This window comes from Dendrobates tinctorius, unplaced genomic scaffold (genome assembly GCF_039654945.1).
Source record: "Dendrobates tinctorius isolate UK_male_01 unplaced genomic scaffold, ASM3965494v1 ptg000020l, whole genome shotgun sequence".
Classification (NCBI taxonomy): Eukaryota; Metazoa; Chordata; class Amphibia; order Anura; family Dendrobatidae; genus Dendrobates; species Dendrobates tinctorius.
The window spans coordinates 20,634,818-20,657,327 of record NW_027361688.1 but is presented as its reverse complement, the minus strand read 5'-3'; the positions used below and the strand labels follow the sequence as shown (position 1 = coordinate 20,657,327).

The 22,510-nt window shown below is 42.0% G+C and overlaps 1 protein-coding gene across 2 annotated transcripts in view; it reads right to left on the bottom strand.

Moving 5' to 3' along the window:
- Nucleotides 1-4,230: 4,230 nt before the first annotated feature.
- PWWP2A (PWWP domain containing 2A) overlaps nucleotides 4,231-22,510 on the bottom strand; it is a 53,853-nt gene continuing 35,573 nt past the window's right edge. The window contains exons 2-3 of one of the 2 annotated variants that reach the window (XM_073567852.1): nucleotides 20,422-22,152; nucleotides 4,231-8,445 (exon numbers count right to left, since the gene is read on the bottom strand). In XM_073567852.1, coding sequence (XP_073423953.1) covers nucleotides 20,439-22,152 — 1,714 coding nt within the window. In that variant the 3' untranslated portion in view covers nucleotides 4,231-8,445; nucleotides 20,422-20,438. Of the gene's footprint in view, nucleotides 8,446-19,110; nucleotides 22,153-22,510 lie in introns of those variants that run through there. The other variant, XM_073567851.1, reaches the window with a different exon arrangement.

Below are 22,510 nucleotides of genomic sequence, written 5' to 3'. Positions count from 1 at the left end.
CATATGCATTTATTTGTTTTTTTTTGCATTTTAGTGACCTTGAGGCTGTGTTCACTAGGGTGACCGGATCTCATATGGGGGGGAAAAAATGTCGGAATCTTGTTCGTCTGGACCCCACAAAATGATTCCCCTTTCCAGATATTGAGATAGCCAAAATTTCAGCTCGATCAAACGACGTTAACCCGTGCCGCTCGTTGCTCAAAGTTTGAAAAAATCCAAATTGAGGTATTTTAAGATTTAGGTATTTTGCATAGCCTGTTAGACTATAAAGAATGTGACAACAACATTGCAGAAATAGCCCTGACCAAATTTTCGAACCATTTGTGGTATTTGAATGCAGAGGTGGTGGGATTATCGTTTTTTGATCCCACCATTACAGACAATGAAAAGTTGTTAATGGCTAATAAATTGCTCAGTAGCACAGATGAACCATCAGAGCACGCTAACCTACATGAGTTGATAATTTTACATAGTTATCTAATCTATTCTAGAGCTTTTGTTAAAGTAGTTTTTGAAACGTCAGAATATAATGCTCGGCATTTGCTTACAACTTGCAGGACATATTGCTTTTGTTCTTCATCTTTTGTCAGAAGGTCGTTAAAGTCGGTTACTTCCTACCTCTTTTAATTTTTCTTTCCTAACTTTTGGATTTACAACCCTAGCGTGCTCTGATGGTTCATCTGTGCTACTGAGCAATTTATTAGCCATTAACAACTTTTCATTGTCTGTAATGGTGGGATCAAAAAACGATAATCCCACCAACTCTGCATTCAAATACCACAAATGGCTCGAAAATTTGGTCAGGGCTATTTCTGCAATGTTGTTGTCCCATTCTTTAGGCTGCGTGCACACGCTACGGATTATGTGCGGATTCATCCGCGCGGATTTTGTAAAATCCGCAGGTGAAACCGCAGGTCAAAATACCTGCGGTTTTACCTGCGGATTGCTCTGCGGTTTTGCCCTGCGGTTTTTCATCTCCTCAATGGAGGAGATGGCAAACCGCAGGTGAATCCGCAGAAAGAATTGACATGTCAATTCTTTCTGCGGATTGAAAACTGCAGATAATCTGCGCGGAAAATTCCGCACCATCTGCATTGCGGTTTTTGATTCCCATAGGGAATCATGTTACTGTACACCGCAGCAAAAACTGCTGCGGGTCCGCAGCGGCCAAAACCGCTGCGGAACCGCAGCAAAATCCGCAGCGTGTGCACACAGCCTAATAGTCTAACAGACTATGCAAAATACCTAAATCTTAAAATACCTCAATTTGGATTTTTTCAAACTTTGAGCGACGAGCGGCACGGGTTAACGTCGTTTGATCGAGCTCAAATTTTGGCTATCTGGAAAGGGGAATCGTTTTGTGGGGTCCAGACGGACAAAATTCCGACATCGATTTTTTGCGGTCACCCTAGTGTTCACACAGCGCTTTTTTTTTTTTAGCGGTATTTTTAGCGGTTTTTCCAATAAAACCACTAAAAATAAGCTTCCGATCATTTCTATGCATTTTTCACTTTTTGTGCATATTGATGCGTTTTTTACCGCGAAAAAACCTCATCGTGGTAAAAAACGCAGCATGCTCATTAATTTTGTGGATTTTTCCACGTTTCTGGCTAGTTCTGAGTTTTGAAAATGTGCGGAAAAAAACAGCATAAAAACCGCGCGTTTTCTGTGCAGAAAAAAACATGCGGTTTCTGGGGAGGGAGTCAGGTTTTTCAGCAGAAAATTTCTGCTATGTGTGCACTTAGCCTTAAAGGGGTTGTACCATAAACATCTATCCCTAATCCCCACACTAGGTAACATACACTCACTGGCCACTTTATTAGGTACACCATGCTAGTAACGGGTTGGACCCCCTTTTGCCTTCAGAACTGCCTCAATTCTTCGTGGCAGAGATTCAACAAGGTGATGGAAGCATTCCTCAGAGATTTTGGACCATATTGACATCACACAGTTGGCGCAGATTTGTCGGCTGCACATCCCTGATGCGAATCTCCCGTTCCACCACATCCCAAAGATGCTCTATTGGATTGAGATCTGGTGACTGAGGAGGCCATTTGAGTACAGTGAACTCATTGTCATGTTCAAGAAACCAATCTGAGATGATTCGAGCTTTATGACATGGCGCATTATCCTGCTGAAAGTAGCCATCAGATGTTGGGTACATTGTGGTCATAAAGGGATGGACATGGTCAGCAACAATACTCAGGTAGGCTGTGGCGTTGCAACGATGCTCAATTGGTACCAAGGGGCCCAAAGAGTGCCAAGAAAAAATTCCCCACACCATGACACCACCACCACCACCAGCCTGAACCGTTGATACAAGGCAGGATGGATCCATGCTTTCATGTTGTTTACACCAAATTCTGACCCTACCATCCGAATGTCGCAGCAGAAATCGAGACTCATCAGACCAGGCAACGTTTTTCCAATCTTCTACTGTCCAATTTCGATGAGCTTGTGCAAATTGTAGCCTCAGTTTCCTGTTCTTAGCTGAGAGGAGTGGTACCCAGTGTGGTCTTCTGCTGCTGTAGCCCATCTGCCTCAAAGTTCGACGCACTGTGCGTTCAGAGATGCTCTTCTGCCTACCTTGGTTGTAACGGGTGGCAATTTGAGTCACTGTTGCCTTTCTATCAGCTCGAACCAGTCTGCCCATTCTCCTCTGACCTCTGGCATCAACAAGGCATTTCCGGCCACAGAACTGCCGCTCACTGGATTTTTTTTCTTTTTCGGACCATTCTCTGTAAACCCTAGAGATGGTTGTGCGTGAAAATCCCAGTAGATCAGCAGTTTCTGAAATACTCAGACCAGCCCTTCTGGCACCAACAATCATGCCACGTTCAAAGGCACTCAAATCACCTTTCTTCCCCATACTGATGCTCGGTTTGAACTGCAGGAGATTGTCTTGACCATGTCTACATGCCTAAATGCACTGAGTTGCCGCCATGTGATTGGCTGATTAGAAATTAAGTCTTAACACACAGTTGGACAGGTGTACCTAATAAAGTGGCCAGTGAGTGTATATATATAATGGCTAGTAGTCTGCCAGAGCCCCACCGATCAAAAGAACAGGTGTACCAGCAGTCCCCTGTAATTGGAGCTATACTGAGCATGTGCAACCACCGCTTCATTTGCTGCGCTGGTCTTGCATTCACATTGAGAATTTGGGATACCCGTTCTTGGGATTGGTGGGATCCCTCAAGTGCTTATACGTTTATTATCTCTTCCTTTAGAGAGGTGATATTCCCATTTAGACAGTTATCGGGGAAGAAAATATTAAAGGATTTTTTCTCTATTGGGTAACCGGTTATTGATGAATCTAGGGAGTTAACGGGAAAAAACCCAAAAACATACCTCCAGAGTATAACGCTGCTTCAAAATCCCCTGCTAGTCAATCTTTGCGCACCTCCTTGTACACATTAATAAGAAACTAATGATTTAAAGGGAAGGCCCACCTTACGCATTTTTATTTCATTTGCACTAATCAGTCTGTCAGCGCAGAATGACTGCGGACGTCATGCTGATTACCCGTGAGGTAGCGGGGAGCCGGCAATCAATCAGCATGACAGCAGAGACACCCTGGCACCAGAATGGAAGAGAAGAAGCTGCTGTGTCTATGGGACGTAAGCAGGGGAATGGACCAGGAGCGGGGTCCGTGACCCGTCTGACCAGGCAGGTAGATCTTAAGCCTATACGCAAAAATACTAATAAAAGTCCTGGATAAGCCTTTAATGTCCACAGTGACCGACAGAAATCTACTGACGGCGATAGGGAGTTTGTCAAGAGTTTATCAGAGCACCAGGAAAGCACAGTTGTAGCTCTGGTTGGAGCAGAGCATGTAAGAAATCATCATACTTAAAGGAATTATTCACTATTGGACAAACTGTGCACAAAGTAAAAAAAAAATAATTGGTGGCGGATTTGCTCCTGTGCGACTTGCAGCCGGTTGGTGGCTGTTGCTTTGCTGCAACAGTCACCTGACTGTTTATGGTGAACACTATAGATAGTATGGATCTGCCATCGCTACACATACTTTTTAGAAAAAAAGGGTGAAAGTTTTCCAAGTAACGGCGAAAACTTGACGAGCCATAATTTTGTAACTTTTTTTTTCTTCCAGAAAGTGGCATAAATGCTATGTTTACCCCTCTCTCTGCTATGAGGGTCCTGAACACCTTAGAGATACCCTCTTTAATACCTTCCCTGAAATGAAATCTTATGACAACACGCTCCACAAAACTTACAAAACAGTCATCTTTATTGAGTTTACAAGTTCTCTTGCATGGACGTAACACTTGAAATAAAATAATAATAATAAAACAAATACAACATGGAGTCTTTCAAACCACACAAACGGTTTTTAAATATCAGATCGCAGAAAAATAAGACTAGAAAGTAAAGTTCTCAGAAGAGAAATCCAGATCTAGAAGAAGTGCTACTCTTTACGAGTCATGTTCAGTGGACGCAGGTTAACACTATAACAGATTAGTCACTGCGCTGTAATTATAGATAGGAATAACTTGTAATTCTGTCATCTTACAATCACGATGCCCATATCCGTCGGACGCCTTACGGATAGGTATGTCGGCCTTGGTCCCAATCCATTCATCTTCATGGAATGGACAGTGTCATGTCTATGGCAGGAAAGGCTCTGGAACAGGTGGCTCGGTGTACACATACATTGGTGAGTATTGCTCACTTAAAGGGCTTATCAAAGGATCCCACACCCTACTAGTCACAAGAACGAGGGTCCCTTTGAAGCTGTAGTTCTCACGTAGCGAAAATGAGACCCATGGCCAATGGGCCTTTTGGACCAATGTCCTCGAGAGTGGTGGGGGTTCTGCTGATTATACATTTATCATCTATTTTCTTCACTATTGAGACTGCTAAAATAATTCCGCAACGTAAGATGTAGGCAATTCCCAAAGTTGCCCTGAGCAGCTGTCATCTTTTTTTTGTATGGATTCAATATGTTATCCCTGCGGGAATATTTATGCACGCCAAAGGTGCGGGGGCTAGTGAGATACTTGTACACAGTTATGACCTTATAACTAAAACTTCAAAGCCGTGACATGGTCGCAAGACCTCCTCTCAACTGTTGCAAACTTGTATTGCTATATGATAAGTTTGGTTCAGTGGAAACAACAAAGTTTGGAATAAAAAAAAAATCCTAAATTACAGTATTCTGACAGTGGCCGAACATGTGCCTGACCTGATCCACTGACTGCCTGACAGACAATGGCCAAACATGGGCCTGACCTGATCCCCTACTGCATGACCTGATCCACCGACCGCCTGATAGTCATCTGACAATGTTCGAACTTGCGCCGGACATGATTCCCCGACTTACTGACAGTCATCTGATGGTGGCCTAACTTGTGTCTGACCTGATTCCCCGATTGCCTGACAGTAGCCTACCCCAACTTCCTGATAGTCATTTGACGGTGTCCTAACTTGTAACTGACCTGATCTCCCAACTGCCTGATAGTCATCTGACTATGGTCGAACATGTGCCTGACCTTATCCCTCCCCTTGACTGCCTGACGGTCATCTGACCATGGCCAAACTTGTGCCTAACCTGATCCCCTGACTGTCACCAGACCATGGCCATTCTTGTGCCTGACCTTATCCCTCGACTGCCTGACAGTCATCTGACAATGGCTGAACTTGTGCCTGCCCTGATCCCCCGACTGCCTGACAGTCATCTGACAATGACTGAACTTGTGCCTGCCCTGATCCCCCGACTGCCTGACAGTCATCTGACAATGGCCAAACTTGTGCCTAACCTGATCCCCCGACTGCCTGACGGTCACCTGACCATGGCCATTCTTGTGCCTGACCTTATCCCTCGACTGCCTGACAGTCATCTGACAATGGCTGAACTTGTGCCTGCCCTGATCCCCTGACTGCCTGACAGTCATCTGACAATGACTGAACTTGTGCCTGACCTTATCCCTCGACTGCCTGACAGTCATCTGACAATGGCTGAACTTGTGCCTGCCCTGATCCCCAGACTGCCTGACGGTCATCTGACAATGGCTGAACTTGTGCCTGCCCTGATCACCCGACTGCATGAGTCCAGACAGTAAAATAAAGGTAAAATCAAAAAATATTTACAAGTCACTATAACCACAAAGAATAAAGTAGACGCTGCATGTAATTTACGGGGGGGGGGGGGAGGGATAAGAATATTAATTGCATTTTAAATTAAGGGACAATTTGCATTAATTAGATCTTTGGAAACTTGAGAACGTTTCCTGCTCCAACACGTCATCAGATTTGTGAGAACTGCTTAGTCTACTACTCTTCATAGCCGATACATTAATGAGAAGGGGGCTGGCTTGGAGGTTGAAATGAGTAGAAGGCCAGCCCCCTTCACAGACACTAACGCAGGAAACGCTCTCCCCTTGTCGAGATCTGTAAATTAAGCATCGGTGTATCAAGTTAGGACTAGATGCAGATTGTTGTTTTTTTTTTTTTTAACTGTTCACAATTTTTTTTAGATATTAAAATCTGTATTTAAAAAAAAAATACCAGGATATATTAATATAATATATCGAGAGCGAAATCTGGCAATTTTCACACTGAGCACTGGAGCTATTTTAGGCTCGTACTTCCTGTTCATCACAAAGGGGATTAGGAGGACAGGTGACACCATTACATACCACTGATCATGCCAGTTTCACCATTCACAATAGGTGATGTCACTGCTGACCCTGCTAGCACCTTTCTTCCGAATGGCCTTTGCACACGCTCATTAGATGCTTCACTATAAACGAAAACGGCGGAGTCAGTCCATTGCTGCTAATGTGCAGTGCATTTTTTCAAGTACACGTTTAGAATAGCTCCAGTGGCCAGTGTAAAAATTGCAAGATATATATAGGTACACTACTTTTTTTTGTAAATACAGATTGTGATATAACAAAGAAAACACTACTAAAAAATTATATTTATCATAAAAACCTGATTTAAAAGGTAATTTCCTGATGACTCGTTCCTTTTAATATGGTCTTCCTGCCACCTACATATATTTAAAACTGCTCCAAATGGTGTGAAATAGCAATTTTTTATCCTATCGGTTATTTTATTGTGAGAAGACTCTTTCAATTCTCTGTTTTATTTATCTGAGTTCTGGGATTACACCGAGTCCCAACTGTCTTCAAAAAGAGGTGAACGGCACTCGCATGAGACATTTGCTACCGTAGCAAACTACATTTGTAGAGTTCTCTCTTGTAAGCCAAATTGCTCATGCTACACCGTTGCCAAAGTCAGTGCTGGCTTCGTCTGAGGACTAATGGTAAAGATGTAGCGCTCCATCGGGCTGACATTTTTAAGGAATCAATCAGCAGGTATTTGCGATGTCATCTGAGAGCACCATGATGTACGGGCTGAGATCCTGATTCCAGCGATGTCTCACTTACTAGGCTGTTTTCTACTCTTTCAATAAAATCAATGTTTTATCAGCAGGAGATTATCAACTACAGAACTAGGGTGTCTGATAGTCCAAACACGCCCCCAGCACCGATTGGCAGCTGTGTATACTTACCAATCAGTGGTGTGGGCGGGGTTATACAAAACATCCTTCAGAGTGCTGGGAGATCTCCAGGAGAGAAAACTATGATTCCCATTCACAACTGCTGCACCCTTTAAACTAAGTGATACAGCGCTGGAATCAGGGTCTCTGCCCTATGCATCATGCTGCTGTCAGATTACATAGCAAAAAAAACCTGCTGACAGATTCCCTTTAAGGTGTAGTTGCACAGAGACCGGCTCCTCTTATGAAACCCCTTTAACATTCAGTTAGGCATTTATAAGCATATATTGTGAGAACGGTAGAAGTCTGGAATGAGTTAAAAGTTAGAAACCCTTCACGTGAAAATCTATGTAATTCAGTACTTCTGTAAAATGGAGATGACTTACAAAATCTTCTAACCGGGCCCGTATTTTTGCCCCCCCCCCCCTTCCCCAGCAGATTGCGGTTACTCATCCAGCCGGTAATACTGGTAAGAAAAAGCTCACACGGTATAAAACCTACGTTACGCCACCAAATGAAATGGAAAAGAAAAACGTCTTTCACTTCAAGAAAACAAGTCCCAGCGATGAACTTCAATGAAAAGTTTCAAAGAAAAAAAAATGAAAAAAATCTCACTCTACTGGTTGTTTTTTTTTTGTTGTTGTTTTTTTTTTTAGTCTCATGCTTTCACTTTTGCAATATTTGTATCTATTTTTTCTTCTTTTTTTTAAATAAAATTTACAATAGAAATAACAATCTGTATAAGTTATACATTATTTTCACAGCTCGGGATTTTACACTTCACACATCCTCAAAAAGGACACAAGACGCCAGTTCTTTGACTTTCATGTACCGTAGGAATAGAAGAAGAAAAAAAAATCTCCACCGTGTGGGGCCATCCGGAGATTTCAAAGGCAGAGGTTCCTAATCTGTATTGTCTGGAAAGAGAAATGGAAAAGAAAAAAAAATCATTATTATTTCCAAAAGGAATGAGTTAACTCCTGAGATACTATTCAAGTGGCATATTTTAATATGTAATTTTTAGATTATTATTTACCAGGATTTTCTTGCAATTTGTTCTCTGAGCGGACAGCGTCACGGCCACTCCTTTACCCACAGCATGAATATATATATCCTACTCCTCCCATATGTCCAACTCATACCTCCTATACCCCTCCGCATCAGAACGGCTGTGGCTTCTGTCAATCATAGAGGATATATGTGTGGATCGGCGCTGGAGATTTACATATGGAGGACTCCTAATCTACATGTAATTAAGAGGACTCCTAAAAGGTTCAGCACCCAGAGACTAGGAGATTACAATGGATCAGACACTAAAGAGATACAAATTCTGATTTCGGGTTTGACTCCAACAACGTCTTTAAAATCCTCTTGAGAACGCGGCCTGTGTGGACGCGAAACGCGCGTCGGGGTCTCACCCTCTGTCCTGGGTCCGCGCACATTCCTCCTCATGTATGGTTATTTGCTCATTTGGGTTTTATATTTAGGAGATTATGGGGTATAGCTTGTCTTTACTTCTTATATTGGTATGTGATGTGAGGCACGGGACTTTTCTCCCCTTGTTTCTGTGTCTGTCCTGCTTTTTGCTATTATGCTATTTTATTACATCTAGACTGTATTTTGAGTAATACATTTGTAATTTTTTACTCTATTCAATCCTTTACTCCGTTTGTTCTCCTATTTCTTGAGTATATGTATGGAGTGGAATTTGTATTGTTATGGCGGTTTACTTGCATATATTACCGCCATTTGTGTCTAAAAAGCTACTGGGCATTTTTCCATTTCTTTTAATGTGCTTTTCAGACAGATGACTCTTCAGGAACCTCTGGAGTATTTATTTCTGAAGTGTCTTGATTTTTATTACTTTTTAGTTATTTCATGAGCAACTTTTTTGAAGCGTTATCCCACATTTTAGTTTTTTTACTGTCTTTTTTCCCCCCGCTGAATTGAAAAATGAAGAAATCACTAACTTTGTTTTGAGCAAATATTATGGCAAAATGCTCCCGTAAGACATTCAGTCGCCTTTTTCATCTTTCCCATTGACTTGTAAAGTAAAAAGCATCTTCCAAGCGGAAAACGCCAGAATGGACGTCACTTCTTTTATGCGTTTAAAAGCCTTAACATGTGAACAGCAATTTGCTTATGGTCTTTTTTTTTTTTTTTTTTAAACATTTTCAGGCAGTTTTCACCAGGGCTGTGGAGTCGGAGTCGTGGAGTCGGAGTTAGTTTTGGTTGGAGTCGGAGTCGGTAGAAATGTACCGACTCCAGCTTTAAAAAAAAATGTATTAGTATTTCATAATTGAACTTTCATATGAATTATATAAATGTTACTCAAATATATATGTTCTATCAAACTATGAACAACAGTGATAAGCAGTTCTGCTGTTACACTTGGTTAACCTCATGCTGCCCCAACCCCCCTACTTACAATGTATGAAACTGAAAGTGAAAATGTGTTGCAAATTCTTAGTAGTAAAGCTCCTCCTCTAGACTAGATCATAGACCCCCGCTTATACTATTAGACTAGATCATACTAGGTGTGCGTCTTCCAAGCATCTCACAGCTGCCTGCTACTCAGAAGAGGAAGACTGTAAGAAGTATTATCCTTTCAACAAACTTTGCATCAGTTAACTGTGAGTACATGAGGAATAATAACAGTATTACTGACCACTATATCAGTTGTACGACCTGGCAATAATTTTGTACAATTGTTTTTAGGAAAAACAATTGTCATTTGGATTGTGAATGCAGAATTAAAAACCTGAGAATGTCAAAGAAGCATCACATTAAATCAGCTGTATTTGAACATTTCACCATCACTCAAGATAGAAAACATTATGTCTGTCAGTGTATGACAAATGATCCAGACGAAAACAAATGCTGTGAAGCCAAGATGAGTGCATATTCAGGCAAAGATAAAAATGCTCCTACCAGAGCTTCTAATCTAAAGAGACATTTACAGCGCTTTCATCCAGAAGTACTGAAAGCAATGGATGAGAAAGACTGCATCCAAACCAATGAACCAGTGCCCAGCTCTTCCAGCCAAACAAAGGAGCAGAGAACTTTGCAGCCATCAGTTGCAAGATATTTTGTCAGTGACAAAGTTACTGTGACAATGACAGTAGATACATTTAAAAAACAGATCATAGAGCTTGTTGTAAAGGATAGTGTGCCTATTTCATTATTTTCACGACCAGCTTTTATGTGTCTGAATGGGGAAATGGCCCGCAAGCTTGGTGTTTCTCTGGAGAGAGAGTATTAGAAAATTAGTAACAAGGAGGAACAAGAAGAATTTGGTCGTCCTGCCACATCTTCACCCTCATCATCAACTGATGAAGAATTTAATTTCGAAAAATATTTGGATCACAAGGACCGTGCAAAGCGTTCCCGCATAGAAGAGTCATCCCCATCAAGGAACACAGCCAGTACATTTCAGCAGAATTTTTCATGTGCACTAAAAGAAATTGAGAAATTTGACCGTTCATCAAAAATAACAGTGCAACAAGCGATTCCTCTGTATCCTGACATTGTCAGAGATGTTGCCCGAGTGGTTACTGCTTTGCCACCAACACAAGTTAGTGTAGAGAGGTTGTTCTCTGCTCTCAAAATAATTAGATCAGATTTGAGGGCATCCATGAAGGAGGATCTGACAGAGGCAATACTTTTTCTGAGGACAAATTTATAGATTTCTTCTTATTAACTGCATAAAAGTGTTTATTGCATATTTACTTACAGTTTAGAAAAGTTTATAAAAGTTATTTGCTATATTCTAATTGTATTCTAATAAATGTAGTTTTTGCTCTAAGTGGTCTGATTACTTATATGATGGTGAGAAACTGAATAAGCACGATGTTTAATATTTTACAACAGTAAATTTGTTGTTATGAATTGGCCATTTATGAAGGAGTCGGAGCCGGAGTCAGAGCCTGATAAAATCCAGGAGTCGGAGTCGCAACTGTGGCTTACCGACTCCACAGCCCTGGTTTTCACTACAGAATCCACAATGAGAAGGACGTCGTGGGAACATAGCCATATATTGGTCATAGTAATTTAGGGTCTGGGTAAATTTGGTGATGCCCTTTAAGTTGTCTGATAAAACCATCCACTGACAATATATTTTTTTGTTTTCGTCTTATGAAGATTACTTTTTTCAGTATGCTTGCTTCTAGGGAAGTGTAGCTTAAAAAAAAGGTGGCTTTACTTTTGGACAGTTGCTCAACTTGAGAGGAGGTGCGTAACATTAGAACGGAAGGGCGTAACATTAGAAAGGAGGGGCGTAACATTAGAAAGGAGGGGCATAACATTAGAAAGGAGAACAATATTAGAAAGGAGAATAACATTAGAAAGGAGGGGCGTAACATTAGAAAGGAGGGGCGTAACATTAGAAAGGAGGGGCGTAACATTAGAAAGGAGGGGCGTAACATTAGAAAGGAGAGTAACATTAGAAAGGAGGGGCGTAACATTAGAAAGGAGGGGCGTAACATTAGAAAGGAGGGGCGTAACATTAGAAAGGAGGGGCGTAACATTAGAAAGGAGGGGCGTAACATTAGAAAGAAGGGGCGTAACATTAGAAAGGAGAATAACATTAGAAAGGAGGAGAGCAACATTAGAAAGGAGAATAACATTAGAAAGGAGAGTAACATTAGGAGGGCCGAAACATTAGAAAGGAGGGGCGTAACATTAGAAAGGAGGGGCGTAACATTAGAAAGGAGGGGCGTAACATTAGAAAGGAGGGGCGTAACATTAGAAAGGAGGGGCGTAACATTAGAAAGTAGGAGAGTAACATTAGAAAGGAGGGGCATAACATTAGAAAGGAGGGGCATAACATTAGAAAGGAGAATAACATTAGAAAGGAGGAGAACAACAGAAATAAGGGGCGTAACATTAGAAAGGAGGGGCAAAACATTAGAAAGGAGGGGCGAAACATTAGAAAGGAGGGGAATAACATTAGAAAGGAGGGGCGTAACATTAGAAAGGAGGGGCGTAACATTAGAAAGGAGGGGCGTAACATTAGAAAGGAGGAGAGTAACATTAGAAAGGAGGAGAGTAACATTAGAAAGGAGAGTAAAAATAGAAAGGAGGGCCGTACATTAGAAAGGAGGGCTGTAACATTAGAAAGGGGCGTAACATTAGAAAGGAGAACAACATTAGAAAGGAGGGGCATAACATTAAAAAAGGAGGGGCATAACAGAAAGGAGAGTAACATTAGAAAGGAGGGGAACAACATTAGAAAGAAGGGGCGTAACATTAGAAAGGAGGGGCATAACATTAGAAAGGAGTAACATTAGAAAGGAGGGGCGTAACATTAGAAAGGAGGGGCGTAACATTAGAAAGGAGGGGCGTAACATTAGAAAGGAGGGGCGTAACATTAGAAAGGAGGGGCGTAACATTAGAAAGGAGGGGCGTAACATTAGAAAGGAGGGGCACAACATTAGAAAGGAGGGGCATAACATTAGAAAGGAGGGGCGTAACATTAGAAAGGAGAGTAACATTAGAAAGGAGGAGAGTAACAATAGAAAGGAGGGCCGTAACATTAGAAAGGGGCGTAACATTAGAAAGGAGAACAACATTAGAAAGGAGGGGCATAACATTAGAAAGGAGGGGCATAACAGAAAGGAGGAGAGTAACATTAGAAAGGAGAACATTAGAAAGAAGGGGCGTAACATTAGAAAGGAGAGGGGCGTAACATTAGAAAGGAGAGTAACATTAGAAAGGAGGGGAGTAACATTAGAAAGGAGGGGCGTAACATTAGAAAGGAGGGGCATAACATTAGAAAGGAGGGGCATAACAGAAAGGAGGAGAGTAACATTAGAAAGGAGAACATTAGAAAGAAGGGGCGTAACATTAGAAAGGAGAGGGGCGTAACATTAGAAAGGAGGGGCGTAACATTAGAAAGGAGGGGCGTAACATTAGAAAGGAGGGGCGTAACATTAGAAAGGAGGGGCGTAACATTAGAAAGGAGGGGCGTAACATTAGAAAGGAGGGGCGTAACATTAGAAAGGAGGGGCGTAACATTAGAAAGGAGGGGCGTAACATTAGAAAGGAGGGCGTAACATTAGAAAGGAGGGGCATAACATTAGAAAGGAGGGGCATAACATTAGAAAGGAGGGGCATAACATTAGAAAGGAGGGGCGTAACATTAGAAAGGAGAACATTAGAAAGGAGGGGCATAACATTAGAAAGGAGGGGCACAACAGAAAGGAGGAGAGTAACATTAGAAAGGAGAACAACATTAAAAAGAAGGGGCGTAACATTAGAAAGGAGGGGCGCAACATTAGAAAGGAGAGTAACATTAGAAAGGAGGGGCGTAACATTAGAAAGGAGGGGCATAACATTAGAAAGGAGAGTAACATTAGAAAGGAGGGGCGTAACATTAGAAAGGAGGGGCGAAACATTAGAAAGGAGGGGCGAAACATTAGAAAGGAGGGGCAAAACATTAGAAAGGAGGGGCGCAACATTAGAAAGGAGGGGCGCAACATTAGAAAGGAGGGGCGCAACATTAGAAAGGAGGGGCGTAACATTAGAAAGGAGGGGCGTAACATTAGAAAGGAGGGGCGTAACATTAGAAAGGAGGAGAATAACATTAGAAATGAGGAGAGTAACATTAGAAAGGAGGGGCGTAACATTAGAAAGGAGGGGCGTAACATTAGAAAGGAGGGGCATAACATTAGAAAGGAGGGGCGTAACATTAGAAAGGAGGGGCATAACATTAGAAAGGAGGATAACATTAGAAAGCATGGGTGTAATATTAGAAAGGAGAATAACTTTAGAAAAAAAGGGGAGTAACATTAGGCAGAAGGGGCGCAAAATAAAAAATTGTTCCAGAATCAGTTGGAAAAGAGGCTAAAAAACTAAAATAAATTGCATCTTCGAGGATTTCCGACTTGACCTTTGGCAATTTACTTGACCACTAAACAGACTTCAACTGCCCGGTCTGACGCTCACACACCGAAATGGTCCAATGTATTGTGAATATCATGCACACTACTAGAATCTGAGCAAGATCTTCGCCGGTGAATGGTTCCTTCAGCAACTGAACATCGTGCACCGTCTCTCTGTGCCTGATGTGCCGTGCCTGTGCAACACATTTAAAAAGTACCTTTCATTGTTTTTTTTTTTATGTAAATTGAGTTCCTCCTCTAATTGCGGCTGCTCCACTGATTCTGGAAGTTTTTCTTCTACACTCATCTGTTCCAAACTTATGTCCAAATGGTTGAAAAAATATATACATTTTCTCTTCAATAACTGGGCGTACACCAAAGAACTTGCTTTTTCTCTTTTGATGCTGGCTGACGAACACATGACCACACCCACAGCGAATCTGTGATGCTAGCCCAAATGGATGAAAGGAAAATTTGCACCTCTTTTAAAGGAGGGGCAGAACATTACAAAAAAGGGGTAACATATTAAAAAGGAGGGGCAAAACATTAAAAGAGGGGGAAAACTTAAAAAGGAGGTGCATAGCACTACAAATCAGGGGTATAACATTAAAAAGGAGGTGCATAGCATTAGTAAGGAGGGCATAGCATTACAGAGGGGCATAGCATTAGTAAGGAGGGCATAGCATTACAGAGGGGCATAGCATTAGAAAGGATGGGCATAGCATTACAGAGGAAGGGCATAGCATTACAGAGGGGCATAGCATTACAGAGGAGGGGCATAGCATTACAGAGGGGCATGGCATTAGAAAGGATGGGCATAGCATTACAGAGGAAGGGCATAGCATTACAGAGGAGGGGCATAGCATTAGAAAGGAGGGCATAGCATTAGAAAGGAGGGCATAGCATTAGAAAGGATGGGCATAGCATTACAGAGGAGGGGCATAGCATTAGAAAGGAGAGCATAGCATTAGAGAGGAGGGGCATAGCATTAGAAAGGAGGGCATAGCATTACAGAGGGGCATAGCATTAGAAAGGATGGGCATAGCATTACAGAGGAGGGGCATAGCATTAGAAAGGAGGGGCATAGCATTAGAGAGGAGGGGCATAGCATTAGAAAGGAGGGCATAGCATTAGAGACGAGGAGCATAGCATTAGAGACGAGGAGCATAGCATTAGAGACGAGGAGCATAGCATTAGAAAAGAGGAGCACAGCATTAGAAAGGAGGGCATAGCATTACAGAGGGGCATAGCATTAGAAAGGATGGGCATAGCATTAGAGAGGAGGGGCATAGCATTAGAAAGGAGGGCATAGCATTAGAGACGAGGAGCATAGCATTAGAAAAGAGGAGCACAGCATTAGAAAGGAGGGCATAGCATTACAGAGGAGGGGCATAGCATTAGAAAGGATGGGCATAGCATTACAGAGGAGGGGCATAGCATTAGAAAGGATGGGCATAGCATTAGAAAGGATGGGCATAGCATTAGAAAGGAGAGCATAGCATTAGAAAGGAGGGCATAGCATTACAGAGGAGGGGCATAGCATTAGAAAGGATGGGCATAGCATTACAGAGGAGGGGCATAGCATTAGAAAGGATAGGCATAGCATTAGAAAGGAGGGGCATAGCATTAGATAGGAGGAACATAGCATTAGAAAGGAGGGCATAGCATTACAGAGGAGGGGCATAGCATTAGAAAGGATGGGCATAGCATTAGAAAGGAGAGCATAGCATTACAGAGGAGGGGCATAGCATTAGAAAGGATGGGCATAGCATTACAGAGGAGGGGCATAGCATTAGAAAGGATGGGCATAGCATTAGAAAGGATGGGCATAGCATTAGATAGGAGGAACATAGCATTAGAAAGGAGGGCATAGCATTACAGAGGAGGGGCATAGCATTAGAAAGGAGGGGCATTGCATTAGAAAGGAGGGGCACAAAAGAAATCCTGTTCCAGAATCAGTTGAAAAAGATGCTAAAAAACTAAAAAGACCCAATGCAAAGGTCATGAAACTAAATAAAACATGGGAAGAAATAGAAAACAGTGAAGCTCTTACTGATACTTTAAAAGTGTAAAGTTTAGGGGCAATGTTCCTAAACGTGGAGACCGCCAAGAAGCATGAAGTATAGATGAGCAAATTGCTTAAAAAAAAACAACATTTATCCATTGGCCGTCGGTATTTTGAGGCCACTGGACAGGAGACATGCAAACTGCCTCCACCTGCCAGCATCCTCGTCTCATCTTTTGATTAGCTGTCCTGGCGTGACATCATGTGACACATACATGACATTGTGCCATGTTAGCTAACCAAAGATGAAACGGGGATGCTGGCAGGTGGAGGCAGTTTGCATGTCCAGTAGCAAAGGAATACTGAAGTGGTCGCTGGACCAGGGTTGGTAGCAGTGTACAAGTTTGCAGAAGTGGCCAGGAAATTTCTTTTTAAAGGGGTTATTTGTGTCAAAGGGTTATGAAGATTGATCCGCCCAACTCTGATCCAGGTTAGAAGCACCTATCCGCGAGACAGAAAACCCGCAAATCTCTTACCATCCAGCGTCCACGGCACGGATTTGGATTAGCCAAGGCTGGTGTGTGTCATATCACACCAGCCCCAACGAACTAGGGACACCTAAAGGTAAGAGATTCACGAGTCTCCCATCTAGCGGACAGGTGCCACTAAACCGGACTGGAGTCCGGCCGATCAATCCACTTAGCTCATTAGCAGGAATAGCGCCACACATGACTGTGCCTGTTACTGCGGCTCGGTAGCAATCAACGGGACAAAGCTTTGGTAAACTCGCTATTTAAAGTGCAGAGCGGCAGAGTCCCTTCACTAAACTGCCAAAACCCACGGGTAATAAAAGTTGAATTCCGCAAAAAAAAAAAAGTTTTAACGTGAATGTCACCAGATTTCACAATATTTTTATGAATTGTATAAATTATATGTTATTGGTCCAGGTTTACAATTAGAGAGCTCCATCTTCATAGTTCCAGTTTGTACTGAGCAGTGACAGATCTCAGCAGGGAAGAGGGACACTGAGGAGCTGACAATCAGAATAGGCCGAAGGTTTGAGATTTCATAAGTATTATTCAGTCATTCTGACGTGTACCAAAGGAAGTACACTTGTTTCATCAGGTCTAAGATCCGTTTATCAACATATGCAGTCTGTATTGTGAAAGCTGCTGACAAATCCGCTTTTGCACAGATGAGAAGAGATGTTACATGGCTAACATTGTTAATGAAGATGGAACACATGAGGTCAGTGCTATAAAATGTGCAAAATATAAAATGGTACACCCCCCAACCCTAGATGAATAGTGACCAAAAGGAACGATAAAATTACAAAAATGATTTTTTTTTTTTTTTTAAAGACTTTATGAAATCCTAAATGTCAGTTTCTGTTTGCAGGAAAGAACTCATGAAAACAGGAGCATTCAATTAATCTTGAACATTAGCAATAATTACGATTAAATTTGGACATTTTATTATGTCACCTTTGGCTATAAAAGAAAAAAAAGTAATGATTTTTTTTGAATTTTGGGTCTAAGCATCAAGAGATCCAATTCTTTCAAGATGACATTAGCGTCATAATTATACCCCGTGCACTGTATTATTACCTCATTAGTAGAACATAATCCCATCTTACCAACAGGACAATTATTAAATGGAAATGATAATTTTAATATTCAGTAAATCTTGCAAACTGCAAAAAAAAAAAAAAAAAAATGATTTAATTAAAAAAAAAATAAAATGTGCATACGAAATGGTTAATTCAGCTATTTGGTTATATTAAAGGGAACCCTAGAGGAAAATGGATGTACCATGGTCTGGTTATGCACCGTTTAAAGGGATCTTGGAATTGGAAACCACCAAAGAGAATCCCTACGTTAAGTTTTGTCAGTAGTGTTAAGAAAAATCTTTTGCGATCCTTGTGAACAAAAGTGGAAAGCTGTGAATTATTACAAGTGTGCATGTATGGTATATTATATATAGCATTAAAAAAAAATCTGAGTCAAATGTTTATGCAAACGGCTTATGTTAAATTAAAAAAAAAAAATGAATAATATTTTTTAAAAAATAGAAAGAAAACTATCATTTCAGTTACAACTGGGGCTGAATTTAGAGAGGGTAGTCCTCTTACAAAAATAGAAAAAGTATTAAGAGAAAAAAAAAAAAGGGCATCACACCCTCCCCAGGTCCTATGCTACAAATGGTTTCAGCACTGATATCACATCGTGAGCGCTGTAGCCAGTGAGCCTCTGAATTGCGATGCAATACCCTATAAAAAGCATTTGTTTTATCTAGTATCTAAAAACATCTTGCTTTATGTTTTCCTGGTAAGAAATCCCAACCTGATCCACTTTACATTCCCACGCCCCCAAAAGTAATCACTTCACCAATTACTGTGTAATTCTTCATATCACCTGTAGAGGCAATGCTGGGAAAAATGACCTCCTGCTGCTGAGTTCCTGCATAGATCACAGTGATCGTTGGGGGGGGAGAGGATCTTTGCAGCAGGAATATCCTGCGAGCAGCTCGTTTTTTATTTCTTTTTGGAGAATTGTCCGAGTTATTTATTGTTTAGTTTCACCTTACGGGAGGAGAATTGGACTAATAGGATCCCATTTAGTAAGGCCGTGCCGCTGATGAAGAAGCACATGCTCCACCATTTTTCCTTTTCTTTTCCCCCAGTAACACACAACAAATTCAGATTTAGTTTATTTTTATTTACAATTTTGTACATTTTAGAGCAATACACAATTACATCGGTTTCAGATTTTCTGACCTGCAAACAGATACCTTATACTTTCATGAAAACAAAAAAAAAAAATATTCGGAAAAAAAAATAAAATATTTATATTCATTTGATAAAGTACATCCAAAAAAATAATGTAACAGAGACACCGACAAAAGCACAAACATGTCTGAACCAGAACAGATCCTAAAAGAAAGGCGGGAGAGGAATCCGTTCAGAATTTGCAGATATATATAATTCATATTTAACATATTACGATGGCCACCGGGTGTCATCATTTTCATCTAGACTTCTGTCCTGGGTTGATATAATAATAATAAAAAAAAATAATAATAATCCACCATTTACACTTCAGAATCACTCTATGTACATCCCTCTCCTCTGGCGCACTGATCCACCATGATGGAAAACGGATGCTACAAGCCCGACACGTAGCAGGGGACTAAGTGGCGGTCAGTGAGGCCTTCCAGGCCTCGTGTCTTCATAGAATTACAAAATATTTATGGACTGAAATGTTAAATTACAAGGAGGTCGCCCAAGACTATTAATCGACGGCCTATTCTTAGGATAGGCCATCAATTTATGAGAGTCTGACTCACAGACCCCCCCTCGATCCCTTCATTGTATATCCAGCTACAGCGCCGTACATTCAAGTATGGCCATTACTGGTACTGCAGCTCAGCCCCGTTCACCAGGTTATTAAAGGGAATCTGTCAGAATGTTTTTGTTCTGTAATCTGAGCACAATAATGTAGGGGCAGAGACCCTGATTCCAGGGATGTGTCACTTACTGGGCTGCTTGACGCCATTATGATAGAATTCCTGTTTCCTCTGCTGTGGTCTGAATGCTGGCTCCTGTATAACCCCCACCCACACCACTGATTGGCAAATTCACAGTCAGCAAGCTGCTAATCAGTGGTGGGGGCGTCGCTACAGAGTAGCAGGACAGGATGGCAAGTGACACCTAGTCCTGGCAAAGATAATCTCTTGCAGATAAAACACTGATTATATTGAAACTAAAGCAAGTGATACCTCCCTTGAATCAGGCTCTCAGTCCCTACATCATGCTGCTCTCAGATAAGAGAGAAAACTTGCCTACAGATTCCCTTGAATAATTAGCTAGTAAAATGGGCATAGGGCTCTTTTAGCCTGGGGATAAGAGAAGAAAGAAAAAAACACTTTCTAAAATACTTTATGGTCGTGACTAAAGCTAAGGAAAAAAAAAAAAAAACATACGACGTACAATTTCTAATCTTGCCTACCTTACGAATAGGTGGGATCACGTTTCGAACTGGGTCAGGAGGGCTCGCACTTCTGGGGTGAGCTGCTTGGCAGCCTTAGCTGCCTCTGTGATGGCCTTGCGATAAAGACCCTTTCTCTTCTTGTTAAATCGGGACTGGAAGTTTTCTAAAAAGGGGGACAACTGTGACAAAGCAAGGAAGGAAGTTGTTGGGGACCCAAACCATGATATGCTGGCCTCCTGCCGGACAAGTAGGCCGTTATCTTTTCGACTGACAGTTATGGCGAGTATACGGGCGGGCCACCATGGGAAGCCATATATCTTCGCCCAAACAATGTCCCCAACACATATGGTCCTGCCATCAGGGGTCACGCACTTAGAAACATTTTTGGAAAACATCTTTATTTTCAAGGAATTGCTTAACTTTTTCTCTTCTTTGGAAGAGGAGGAGGAAGATGATGAAGGAGGAGGTGCATAAGGAGGAGGTGCATGCATGGTGCCTGGGGGGAAATCAAAGTTTTCAGTAGAACTACACTCAGAATGGATGGACTTCATATCATCTGTACTATCGCTACTACACACTGACGCATTGGAAGAGTCTGCATTCGTTTGATTTAAGGTCATGAAAACTGTGATATTGCTTTTGCTGCCTCCCTTGCTCAGGGCTTGCTGCTCGTCCTGCTCGGCAGGCGGTACACAGACACTGGCGTTCTGATTCTGAATTGCACTGCTGACCTCTTCGGGGCCATTGGAAGGGGTCTCTATTTCTGAGGGGGCCTCACCTGCTGAACGGGTGGCAGTGTAGCGGGTCTGGGGCTTGATGGCAATCTTACTGCTGCGCAAGCTCTCAAGTCCGATCTTCAGCGAAGCGTCGTTCTCCTCGTTGCGGTACCTTTGAGGTTTGATGCGTAGTCTTGGAGGAAGGGTCCCTGAGGTCGTGTTCTGAATGCGTCTCGTAAAGTGGACTTTGCTGTGAGCGTTTTTCGAGGAAGAGGTCTCCTTTTGCTTTTTTTGTGCCTTTTCTTTGGCCATTTTTAATACTTCCCGAGCCTTGGCATGATCCATGTTCTTACTCTGCAGCACCTTCTTGGTGTGCAGCTGAGCTTTGGGGGCGTTGGTGTGAGAAGCCACTTTTACCACTTTGCTTCGGCCGTGCCCGAGGTTGGAGACCTTGGGCACCGGATTTTTTTTTTGACTCTCGTTCTGGCTTTTTCCATTTACTTTATGATCAGTCTTAAGTTTCTTATTCACAGTAGTTACACTCTCGGGCCTCCTCCTTTTCCCTTCTTCCAGCTTAAAAGAGTCATTACCAGTCGTCTTCCGGACCTCCCTCTTGTCGGGCACCACGTTTTTACACTTGTCGCACAATACCTGCCTGGGCCGTAGCTTGATAGCGTTCATGATTGAAGTGGGTTCTTCCCTGTAAATTTTCTTTTTGAGTCTTTTGATTTTACGTGGAGGGGGCTGAGGTATTGACTGGTTATACGTGTCCCTGATAAACAAAGGAGGGGGGTACGGAGCTCCTTCATGAAAAAGCGGAGGCGGCTTCGAAGTCCACAGGTTGTTATTGTTATTATTAGTAACTCCACAGGGCTCGCTGGATGCGATGGGGGTCACATCCACGGGACAGTTCCCATTTTTCAGTGATTCGCCTTCTTGGAATGATGTGCTTTGAGGCTGGACGGGTTCTTCCGCTTTAGTTTTATATTCGCGTTTCGGGTGAAGTGTTACAGGGATTCCATGAGGTCCAAACCTTGAAGCAAAAAAAAAAAAAGGAAATTATACAGATGATCGAAATAACCAATTACCAAAATATACAAAAAACTTATCACTGAGAGACCTTAAACTTAAAAGGTGATCACAACATAGATCTCTCGCTCTCGAGTGTTCGCAGCCATGCGCAGGCCATCAGTTTAAGAGGTGAATTTGCAGCGAGTTTTGCAGATATGTAAGTACACCTTCCTACCTGCTTGTTTTCCATCTATCTCCGCCCTTCACTGGCTGTAAGACTGTTCTCCCTGTGTTTGCAGGGGTTTCCTCCCACACTCCAAAAACATACTGATATGGAATGTAGATTGTGAACCCCATCGGGGACAGTGATGAAGTGTGCA